The sequence below is a fragment of the Sardina pilchardus genome, chromosome 17 (genome assembly GCF_963854185.1).
Source record: "Sardina pilchardus chromosome 17, fSarPil1.1, whole genome shotgun sequence".
Classification (NCBI taxonomy): domain Eukaryota; kingdom Metazoa; phylum Chordata; class Actinopteri; order Clupeiformes; family Clupeidae; genus Sardina; species Sardina pilchardus.
In genome coordinates this window covers 14467202-14479477 of record NC_085010.1, presented here as the reverse complement: position 1 = coordinate 14479477, position 12276 = coordinate 14467202, and the positions used below count along the sequence as shown (strand labels likewise).

The 12276-nt window shown below is 42.7% G+C and overlaps 2 protein-coding genes across 4 annotated transcripts in view; one reads left to right on the top strand and one right to left on the bottom strand.

Moving 5' to 3' along the window:
- Nucleotides 1-934: 934 nt before the first annotated feature.
- On the bottom strand, nucleotides 935-7480 carry LOC134061679 (serine protease FAM111A-like). Of its 2 annotated transcripts, none has more exons than XM_062517432.1 (4): nucleotides 7354-7480; nucleotides 6283-6403; nucleotides 5303-5335; nucleotides 935-3259 (listed from the first exon to the last, which is right to left on the bottom strand). In XM_062517432.1, exons 3-4 carry the CDS (start codon nucleotides 5312-5314, stop codon nucleotides 1292-1294), a joined length of 1980 nt encoding a protein of 659 aa, XP_062373416.1. In that variant the 5' UTR covers nucleotides 5315-5335; nucleotides 6283-6403; nucleotides 7354-7480; the 3' UTR covers nucleotides 935-1291. The 2 variants fall into 2 exon arrangements, with proteins under 2 accessions (XP_062373416.1, XP_062373417.1); XM_062517433.1 differs by having other exon boundaries at nucleotides 5303-5330.
- A 3145-nt stretch (nucleotides 7481-10625) lies between these two features.
- Nucleotides 10626-12276, top strand: part of chst11 (carbohydrate (chondroitin 4) sulfotransferase 11) — a 50259-nt gene continuing 48608 nt past the window's right edge. Inside the window, exon 1 of one of the 2 annotated variants that reach the window (XM_062518723.1) lies at nucleotides 10626-10860. In XM_062518723.1, coding sequence (XP_062374707.1) covers nucleotides 10758-10860 — 103 coding nt within the window. In that variant the 5' untranslated portion in view covers nucleotides 10626-10757. Of the gene's footprint in view, nucleotides 10876-12276 lie in introns of both variants that reach the window. The other variant, XM_062518722.1, reaches the window with a different exon arrangement.

Genomic DNA, 12276 nt, shown 5'->3' with positions numbered 1-12276 from the left:
TAAGTAATTTAGCATACAATACCTTAATTGTTTTCTGCAAGCTTACCACCTAAGCTTATAGCAAAGAATCGATTATTATTGATTGACCCAACAACATGTCAAAAAAGACTGTATCTCAGGTAAACCAGGAACTCATGAAATGTCATGATGTTTGTAGGTTACACAAACACTACATACAGTACGTACACACACAAGGGATTTTAATCACAAGTAAAATAGCCTTTAATGAGATGTTAATAAAACAATTATGAAGCCCTTCCTCCAATGGCTGCCACTAGCAACCACATCCCAGTACTCTTGATTTCTAATCATTTTGAATAGTTTCTATCAGTTAAAATGAGATTTCAAAATTCAACAGTTAACTGCTGATTAACTGAACAAACATCTAAAAAATATTCTAAAACTTGTGACATGATGATGCACTGGAGTTGTGTCCTCATCAAAATAAGACTGCCAGCATGAATTACAAGCATGAATATGTACATTTCCTTGGATGTAGTTGTTGTCAATGTCTATCTGTGTTTTTTTTTCTTTCCACCATGTGCCATTCCTTCAGTTGTCTTATCTTGCCTTACATGATCCCTGTGGATACTTGAATGGCCCTGGGAAAAGCTTCCTGCTGGTGAATAAAATGTGCTGGCAGTAAAGAAGAACTCCAAGGAAAAAAATCTTCATAGTTCAATCTTTAAATAATTTTCTGTCCCTCTGTCCAGTTTTATCTTTGAACGCATATGGTTATGCCTATTTTGCAGAAGCCTTTGTCCAAAGTGACATACAAATAAAAACAATAGCCTACAACAATTCATTTAACTGTGAACAATTTAAAAAGTTGGTCAGACTACATTAGGGAGAATAGCGAAATAAACAATAAACAATATAAATTCAAGCAATAATTCAATGAAAATAAACAATGAATAATAAAGTCATTCAATCAATCATGTAATAAAAATAACTATGGCATGGTAGCTACAATAAAGAGAATAGCAATAATAACATAACAATGTCAATTCAATCAACTGCCTACTAAAAACAAAAACAATGCTATATATATGAAAACCTTAACCCATAAGAAGCGCTTAATAGACTAAGTGCATATTGAACATAATGCCTTAAGACCCCTCTTGAAAGATCCAAAACTATTGCTGGATCGGAGAGTACAGGGCAATTCATTCCAACAACATTGGACCACTGATGAAAAGAGTCTTGAATTTGAATTTGCATATTTCACTTTGTCGCATTTTTTCACTGCAATCAATTAATTTGTCAGAGGCCACTAAAACATCTTGTAATTTCATTCCAATTTACGTTTCTTTGCATTTCCTTCTGTGTTTTCATCATCCTCATCTTTCTCCTTCTCTTCCTTATCATTGTCCTCATCATCGTCCACGTCCATATCGTCAATCTGGTCCTCTTCCTTAATCTTGTCCTCATCATCATCCTCTTCCTCATAAAAGTTCACAAGCAGGTCCTTTTCCCAAGCACGTTTGCTTGTTAAGTCTGGTCTAAAGGCCATGTCCTCAGCAAGCTTCATCACTAGTTTTGTGTTGTTTTCAGCCGAAAAGGATTCCCACACATGTTTATGTTTGTCCTTTGTTTGTCTGAGAATAGACACCAGAACGGGCAGTAAAGGGAGTGCATATTCAAGGATGCTGTCAAATGACTTTCCTTTTTTGTACACATACCCTCCAGTATGTATGCCTATGACATTGCAGTGCTCATCAAAGACAGGGGATCCAGATGATCCATGGAAAAAGCAGCTGTTGTACTCTACTTGAGAGCCGTCAAGCTCTTGTTTCTTGTTAAAGTATGCCTCTCCAATAACTTGAAGGTGTTCAGAATGATCTGCTGCGTGTTTCTCGACTGCCTGTGCATGTTTTTCACGATCTATAATAAGACACGTGTCCATCTTCTTCACACCGGAACCTGGATGACCGATGATGCAGACCCCCCCTCTCACTGGTGGAGCGCTGTAGTGTTGAAGAAGTGATGGAGGCAATGCTTCGGGAGACTTCTTTAGCTCCAACAGAGCAAAGTCCACACTATGTTGTTGAGTAGACACAAATCCATATGCTGTAGGCTTTCTCTTCAAAGGCGTTGTGTTTTCTGGGCTTAAATCCTCAAAATTGAATGAGACACTTAGATTGTCTAACAGGTTTTCTTTGTTTTGATCCGTGATGACGTGTGCATTAGTGAGAATAAATCTCCCAAAGAGTAGAAACCCAGTTCCTCTTGCTTGATCATTGTGCCGGACCTGGCAGACGGAGGCACTTCGTTCCATGAGATTTTTTAAAGTTTTTATCTCAGAGAAACCCTGTGTTTCCTTTGAAAATTCCTCTCTGAGGAATTCTCGCACTTGCTCAGTACTCTTAAAACCCTCACGAGCTTTAAGCTGCTGTACCAAACTGCCAAACTGATCACGTAGGATCTTTAAAATCTCCCCAGTGTTTGGTATTTTCCCCAGAATTTCCACCTTGTTTGTACACTTTGATTTTGAAGTGGTGTTTATCTCATTTTTGCCAGAGGCCTTTCCTGAGGACTGACCATCTGAGGTTCTTGAATGTGGCTGTGAATCAGCCATACCCTCTTTTGAATTTGATTCAGATTGATAATCATTGAAGTCATCCAGCATTTCAAGACTATCGGGCACAGGCTCAGGGCTGTTACGAACAATGCTGTACAGTTTATGTTTTTTCAGTTCATCTACAGAGTTCTTCATCTTTGTGATGGTCTTCTCGTCATCTTCAAGAGCGAAGTCCATAATAAATACGTTTTTCGCAAAACGTCCATCTCTACGCAGAGCTTGCTTGACAGTTTCCCCTTTGACTGCAACAACACACACATAATGCACTTCCTTCTGCCTGATGTTGTTGTTTTTCATTATAACATTTTTTATGCCTTTTCTGCCTGTTGTGTTAACAAGAAAGACGACCAGGTCTTCAGGTTTTCTTGAGTGAAAATGTTGGTCATCCTGTTCAGTATTTGGACCAGTTTGTGTAGATTTTCCACATTTCATGAAGTCTATTTCAAGTTCTTCACCATCTTCAAGTAGACAACAGGGAAAATGTACACTTATAGCTGGACTGTTTGCCTTTTGTCTTTGAATAAGTGCATCCATTCCAGCTTTGGCTTTTAGGTCGTAGATCTTTTTGAAGTCATGGTCGGTCAACAAAGCTCTGAGCACAGCTGAAGAACTGTCAGCAGATATAGTGCATGGTTTCTTCCCATTCATTGAGTACTGGAAGGTTTTTCTGGAGAGTTTCTGTTGGGGACAAAATATACAAAAAAACTCAAGGTTACACTGGTAACCCCAGTTCTCTGAAACATTGAGTGGAGAGATCCACCTATGGGAGGTAAATCCGTCCCCGACCTCTGCAGAAGCAACCAATTGCACCAAGTCTGGCTTTGACAGACAGCAGCGCGAAATCCAATGCCACGGATAGCCCCGCCCCGCTTCCATGGTATAATGATGCTGCGCTGCTCTTCATCAGTAGACAATTCGCTTCTTGTGAAGCAAGCAGGGCTTACTCGGTGGATCTCTCCACTCAATGTTTCAGAGAACTGGGGTTACCAGTGTAACCTTGAGTTCTCTTTCATCATCTCGTCTTCGAGATCCACCTATGGTAGAGATCTGGACAGCTCCCCGATTGCCCTGTAGCCTGATTTCCTCCTCTAGGTGGCGAGCGCGACGAGAAAAATTCAACTGAAGGTGTTAAAAGAGAAAATGTCAGTAAGCTGGAGAGCTATTCTGGCAAGCTTCGTTTTCAGCTGGTAAACTGACTGAAACGTCAACAATCACGCCCGGCGGAGGCTGATCCGGTGAGCAACTAGATATGTCCTCCTGCAAGCAGTTGAATGAAAGCAAGCGATGTTGGTCAAGCTGCGCAGAGTTTGTTGGGTCGCAATCCGCGAGAAGCGAATGTCATCTGATGAAGAGCAGCGCAGCATCATCCTTTATATCACAGAAGCGGGGTGGGGCTATCCGTGGCATTGGATTTCGCGCTGCAGTCTGTCAAAGCCAGACTTGGTGCAATTGGTTGCTTCTGGAAAGAACTGCTCCCTACATGCACGTCCTAACCATGTGTGTGTGTGTCAGCTTGGCAGGAGTCTCAGAGAGTGGTCAATATACATGTGGTGTGCTGGCACTCTTTGCCCAGTAGTCCTCCGATACGGACAGGGCAAGCTTCCTTGTTTGATTTAATTTCAAGTTTTTATTTTTTTTATTTTATTCTAGTTTCCAAAGGTGCTGTAAAATCCAAACCGATGTGCATAATCCAACTGTCACAGGTTACACAAAGGAGGAAGAACAAGGTCATGCTGCTCTAGGCAGCCTAATAGTCTCCTTCAATATTTGTAAGCATCCAGAGGTTGGGTGCGCGGGCAGCATGGTGGCAGAAAAATGGCCAGCTAGACCGGCATGTTGAGCTCTCACGGCATTGCTCTTTCATTGTCACCCCAAGCCCGTGAACCATGTGTTAATAAATTAGTCCTGATTGTCTGCCTGATTCTGTCATAATTTCAGTCCTGACTTGAACCCACTAGCCACCCTGCTGGCCGTTTAGTGTATCGCTCCTGGTTTTGTTGTGTTTTGTTTCTATGACCACATGCTCTGTTATCTGTCATGTTGTCTCCAACCTTCTCCTTATTTGGTCTTTGTTTCCTGTCTCTGCTTGTTCCCTCCATTTTCTGTTCTCACCTGATCCCTTTTTTAACTGTTTGATCACCTGCTTTCACTGATTATCTGCTCTGTCACTGGTTATCGACTCAAAGCCGACCTTACACTGACAAGATTTGGGAAAGATTCTTGAAAGATTGTAGTCTTTTAACTAATTCCCCTCATTCAAGCTTTAATCAAAAGATTACAATCTTTCAAGAATCTTCCCCAAATCTTGTCAGTGTAAGGTAGGCTTTAATTATTCTGTGTAGGCTTTGTGTCTTGTTGGATCGTGATTTCTGTTTATAGTGTGTAAAACTATTTTCACATGATAACGCCTTCCTGTAGCTAACAGAATAAGTAGACAACATTAGGAAGTGGTCAGAGATTCATTGGCCTGCCATATACGGCTATGTGGTTGACAAGCACCTTGTGTGTACACACGAGTAGTACAAGTACATGTAGGCATTCAATGGGAAAGCTTTCTGACCCCTATATGCAATTTGTATGTGACGGGGACCGAATTGTCTCCCGATTAAAAGGACAGGTGTGCCATGCTAATTAGTCACAGGTAGTGACACCACTGAATCCCTGTCTGTCAGTAACTGCTTTCCGTGACCCTATATCCTAACAAAATAACTGTAGACTTACACTGTCAGCCATTCTTGAAGAGCTTGTTCTGTTCTGTAAAATCAGACAAAAGCAGCAGTTAGCATCGTCTTGGTTACAAATTGGTAGGCTAAAAATAAATCGGTAGGCCTATTCTAGGTAGCCTTCCAAATTGGTCTTGACTAGGGTGACCAGACGTCCCGGTTTTCCTGGGACAGTCCCGATTTTGAGTGGCGTGTCCCGAGTCCCGACAAAAGCCCGTCGGGACGCTAATATGTCCCGGTTTTCACCAACCACTGTTGAAGTGTGGTTTTAATATAGCCCGATCACTAGGCTACATAAACCCATGTAGAAACTAGCATAAAGCGTCCGACGTATGATTTGTGTGTGTGTGATCGTGTGCCAGTCAATCGCAGTCTGCACAATCTTTGCAGTCAACGTTACATTGTTTCATTGCCTCGTTTTAATGGCTAGCAGGTTACGCTACGACAATGCTGAAGAGAAAGCATCATTCTCAATAACCTATTAGTCCGTGAGCCAGAGGGGTTGGTCGTTATCAAAAAGGGGGCAAACCATACCTTTACTGAAAGCCTGGAATCTCAGCTTTTCAGTGATGTATAATGGCCATCTGACAAGAGTAGCTGTTTAGAGTTATCATGTAAACTAAGGTTGAGAAAATAATATGGCTGATCGAGTTTCGTTTTCAAAAAATCTTTTCATGCCTATATAATGTTTAGGAGTCAGACAGTGCATGCCCTAATCTCTGACTGAGAGTGCACAGAATTTGTGCATTTACACAGCAATATTTAAGAAATTTTCTCGGGGGTGACACCCCCGAACCCCCACTAACGTTTGGGCTTAAGGACGGCTACGAAAAAAAAGTTTCATCTGTCGCATGTTGACGTTACATTTGATCGCGCACAAAAGTGTCCCGGTTTTGGTTCAGAGAAATCTGGTCACCCTAGTCTTGACAGTGGGCACTACTAAGGAAAAACACACAGTAAATATCAGCAAATACTTACAGGCAGTTAGATAGATGAGCACTTCAAACAAAATCAAAAGGAGTAAAATCCCTGCGCTTTTCTCATCCCGCTCCCGCCGAATTTCTGACTGACCACATCCGGAACATAGCCTATCTATAGCCTATCACACACACACACACACACACACACACACACACACACACACACACACACACACACACACACACACACACACACACACACACACACACACACACACACACACACACACACACACACACACACACACACACACACACACACACACACACACACACACACACACACACACACACACAGAGAGAGAGAGAGAGAGCTTCCTTAAAGGAGTCGCAGCACCATTTTACAACGTTAGGCTACATCCTGATAGTGTTTTACCGTTACCGCACCCGTTCCCACCTGCAGCAAAGTTCAAACCACCCACTCCCGGCGGGACCCAAGCCTACCCATGCAGCCCTCTACTGTAAAGGACTTGGTGTTCCAACCAAGCCCGACTACCGTACATGTGAGAACCATATCCATAGTCTACATGGGGCAGATTGCCACAAGTGCACAATAACATTTAAATTATAGCCTATTCAAAACAAGGGATCATTTGTTGACACTGAATGTAGGCTACGTGTTTTCAGCTGAGATCACAAGCTTTCAGTTACGGTAATCACATAACAGTTTTAACAGGCTAATAAGATGGATAAATAGGCCTATAACCGAGGGAGAAAAGTGAGCCAACCAGCCCCCATCTCCCCTGTGAAGTTGAAACTGAGCATCAGTAAACTATGATATCCAAACAAGGTGAGTATTAGGCCTACTTTGCAAATAGCCAACCCTAATGTCAGGGCAAGAGAGGATTTGGGGAGAACAAATATGCCATCCCTGATGACTACCTAAATGATTGATAGTTTAGTTCTAAGTTGATGCAAATTACAAACAAAATCATGGGGTATCCTCAACCTAAATTTATTTTGATAAAGCATGGTGTAGAAAAAAAGGGTTAATATTGGAAATCAAGTCCCAAAGGGCCAGCAGTTCATTTAGCCTACCCACCACGTTTAGACATTAGTTGTTACTTACAACAATCTGGATAAGGTGAGATTTCCACAGAGCTGCAAAAGCCACTCAGCAGTCCTTGTTCTCCTTCTCAAACAGATGGCTTCTGGAATGATCCACAATATAACATCACCAAAGATTCGTTACTTAGTCTCCACCTGTGTATTTGAAAGGACCACCTCTTGACTCCTCCTTTGTATTTCTGTCTTATAACGACAGAGCCGGTATTGCAAGCAACATTACTGCCAACTAGCTGAAAATGTGAGATTGCAACAGCGTTTTGATTTGTAGCCTACAGACTCCCTTATCAGTTCTCTACCGTGCCATCAGTGGAGGAGCGCTGCATGCGACAGGAGGTGCGAGCTACATGCAGCTGTGTGAAGGCTGAAGAGCCAGAGGCTGTGGTGACTTTCTTGTTCTCAGTACCCACTGCAATCACAAAGAGAATTGGTGTCCTTAGCAGTTTGATTTTTACTCATTTTTTGAATGACAGTCAGATGAAAAAGACTTGGCTTGATAGTGGGGTTACCCTCCCTGTGCACACCAGTGTATATGAGTGTGCATGTGTGTGTGTGTGTGTGTGTGTGTGTGTGTGTGTGTGTGTGTGTGTGTGTGTGTGTGTGTGTGTGCGCGTGCGTGCGCGCGCGCGTGTGTGAGTTTACCTCTATGCTAGTTTCTCCAAACCTCTGGCAGGCGGTCTCCTCAGTGAGGCCACAGGCTGCATACTCCATGGGAGTGAACAGGACTGAGGGAACGCTGGAGTAGTCACTCTATAAGAAGCAGAAAAGGTTTTCAAGACAACAAATACTGTACATCATCCACATGTTCCATTTGAGCCCATGTATCAGTCTAAGTTTAAGTACACTCCCTCAATACGCTGGTCTGGTCCTCACTGCTCACAACAATATTTCCTGTTCAGCAGGACAAACATAAAATGTGTATATTATATACAAAAAGCACAGCAACACCTATAGTGGCATTGCCTTAAGTGTAGGTCTACTGTCTGTGTGCAGGGAGCACATCACTGTACATGTCTGTAACATCTTAATAACTGTTATGACCCAGTCTAGTTTACACTGGCCCCATCCATGTGTGCATCATGTCTTTAGGATGCAGGTGTGAGTTCTAGAAGCATATGAGGGCCTTGGTTCTGTCAGATGGGCTGCTTCTTTCCATTGGCTTGATTTATTATTACACATCCCTATTGCAGTGCACTTCTATTTGATCTCCTCTCGTAGAAGTTTGCTAATGATTTACTAACCCAGATAGTAAAGGTGTGTCATGTCTATTGATGGTCAGTTTCCATTAGACAACCAAGGCTCAAAGGGCAATCGATGGATGGACGTTTTCTCTTTGTCAAGAGTTAGATATGGCCTGAAAGACTGATGTAGACAGCGCTACAAAACGTCAAGTCATATGCAAAAGCCATCAAAAATGATGTTCAGCTCTATATGCACCAGCAATGTAGATAGTATACAGGAAAGAGGGAACATTTCATTGCAGCAATAGGCAACAAATGTGCCCTATATGTTTATTTTGTCCTATGATGGGAACTGTTAGACCAACCACAATGTAATTAACATACAGTGTAAAGGTATTGCTATTAAGTGAACATTGTATAGTTTAAATTAATTCAATAATCTGAAATTAAATGTACATTTTTTTTAAATGTTGAGTCAATGTTGAACATTTCTTCAATTTATTTACATTCAACCAATGATTTAGGCTGTTTTTTTTTTTACAGTGTGTCTGCAACATTTTCACAGATGTGTTGTGCCCCTTACTGACCACAAGATGGCGCGCGCCTTTCGTTTGTAGAACCGTCGGAAGTTCCCCATGACCGACGTGAGAATTGAATAGGCCTTTAGGGAAAGATAAACTACTGAAGTCAGCTGTACTAATTGGCAAATATTACGAGGTGCCATGCAATTGTTAGCAACACTGATTACTAACTAAATGAGTGTCGTTTGCCATGTTTAAGGTAAGAAATTTGGAATTACAGGCAGACTTATGCTATGCCCTCGCCTGCATAAGTGTGGTTTTATGCCAATCTCATCGGCCGATTAAAATGTGAGAGACATACTACTATAACGCTGTCCATGCATTATATGGCCAAGTTGACCCATATAACTATGTTAAATTTAAATCTTTAACCATCAGATCATCTGTGTTTTAAAGTTTAGCCTCAAAACCCAACGTCTTACCTTATCCTTCCCAGCTCCCTAACTCTCTGCCTGTTGCCCTGTCTGTAACTCTGTACATGTCTCCTGTTGTTATTGTTTATCTGTGTCTGCTTTTTTTGCCTTTTTCTTTATTTTATTATGTACAACACTGGTTAGTGAGAGCTGTGTTTAAATATGCTCTATCAATACATTTGACTTACTTACTTTTTACTTCATTTGTTCTGACCATCATCAGGCTCCATGACTAACAAAAGGCATCTGAACACACAAAACATTGTTGATACAATAATTAACAATTGATCATATGGTTATCGGTGTTCTGTACATTCATACTCACACACACGCGCGCGCACAGACACACACACACACACACACACACACACACACACACACACACACCCTCTTTCAACCTTTCCCTAATAGAATCTTCTACTTTCTGACTTGCATGCGCTCAGGTCAATGGTCAATGTGGCTTGCAGGTCATTAATGGCAAATAAAAGGTCTATCACAACACGTGTATGGATTTAGAACAAGTTAGCAGAAACACAAAACTAAACATGAAACAAATACAACAGGAGGATTACAGTCAAATCTTTAACCATGATTCACTTATTAAAATGGGTCACTAGGGGCTAAGACATACATTCTAGCAAGGATTTTATCTGTGTATGAACATGCGGATTTCTAATTGTGAGCGAGAGCACTTGACATCACACAGCCTTGCTATATGGCACTGACACTGATGTTCTGACTTGACCAGCCCGTGGATGAGTGATCAGCACCGTTGAATAAGTAGGTCCATAGACTGTTTCTTTCGCGACATCATGCCCCTTCATTTCTAAAATAACATAGGCCTATTGAGATACCGCATGTAACCTGACTTTGTAAAGAAATCCGTTGTCAACGGGGGCTTAAGATGTTTATTATGAGAATGGTTTGAATGAGCATGAGAGTGTGTAGAGCAGTGGCTGACGATTGGCGAATTGGACGCGCTCACTGGATGATTTGAGAGAGGGGGCAGCAGTGGCGGGTTCCTCCTACTTCCCCTGTAGTTCCGCGTGGGGAGGCGAATAGTACGATCCGTGCGGGCCGGGGTGAGCGCAGAGCACACCGAGTCTGGTCAACCGGAGGTATAGTGGCATCATCAGCATCACAGCGCGGCTCGCCCCAGACCCCCGCTGTCCGGATCACGCCAGCCGCCGCTCTCGAGACGCACTCCGCCCGCAGAGTTCCTCCGCACGAGCCATGAAACAGACTTTACTCGAACTAATGAGGATGAACAGAATTTGTCGGATGGTATTGGCCACTTGTTTGGGATCGTTCATTCTGGTCATCTTTTATTTCCAAAGTATGTTCCAGCCAGGTAGGACTTTGTTTTCTCTCTTTCCATCCATTGCTGTCCGTTAAGTTGTGATGCCGCCTCGTCGTCGTGTTTCATTTGTAGGCTGTGTGTTGCCAAAGATGCTGTCGGCGTTTCAACGCGCTTGAAATGGCATTAATAAATAATGAGAGCCGGGATCGATCCGATGTAGCGGAATACTAGAACCCCGGCACACACACCAGTGTTATGACCAGTGGATGTCGTTTGGATTTAATTGTTAAATGGCCGTATTGTCGGCATTTTCCGGAGCGTATTGGGTAGGGGGTGTTTCTGTCATTCCCGTTATCAAGCTTGGCTAATTTTCGGCATAGTGTCTAAAATACCATTTAAGAATAGTCACACCCTTAACGAAGAATACGCGCTATAGGCGCGTGGCGGTCTTTTTCACCACCGGTCATTGTTTCCGTTCAATAGCAACGAAAGCTATCCGTCCGCCGAGTGCCCGGGTACAGTAGCCGCTCTGTACTGGGAATCAAAGAACTCTCATTTCGGGCACAAGTCTCACACTGTACAAACAGCAATTCACCAATATTGACATATAGTGGATGGTTTCTGTGAGGCATTTGGGTGGGAATGTGTAGCCTACGAATACAGAAGGCTATATTTACTTTCCAGGCCCCTGGAAATATTAAAAGTTCCACACTTTGGGTTCTCTCGGCAGTTTGATGATTTCCATCATTTCGAATGAATTAATCAATGGCTAAACACTGTTACGTTGCTAACATACAAAATATGATTCATTTTAAGAATCTATTAGATGAGGGAAGATTCATTTCGCGAATTGACTGACATGGATGTTTTACGCAGAGATATGGAGATAACCTAATCGGGGAACAGTAGCGTTGCATTAGAGCAATGACTGGGATTGTCCCGTCGCTATTTCATTAGATGTTCTCCGCCGCGGTGGAATTTCTCCAAGACCGGTGAGTCACCAACGCCAGCGGCCTGCGAACATTCTCAAGCGCACGCTGGAATGCCCTTTACCCGCACCGTGCCATCGAAATGCGACCTAACATGCTAATACGCGTCTTTAAAAAACAGCGGGTGCTCATCACCCCCGCTGTCCACTCGAATGGACGACATTCCAGGGAACACTGCGGTCGCCTTTCGTATGCACTGTCAGGTCAAATATTCTCAGCGTACATAAAGGATTCCGTCTAGCGTCTGCGCCCCAAGGCACAGCCTGAAATGTTAGTTGGCTAGTAGGCCTGTTGTTGTTACATATCAACTGAATGTTTGTGTTTGTAGGTTGTGTTTTGATGTGACGCTCCTCTGGAGCTTGTACAGTTCTCTAGGTCTCGCTACCCCCGCCAGTCCAATCCCTTCCATTGTATTTACAATATTAACACAGTTGAAGTAGAGTAAAATATCTAGCATGTCCTC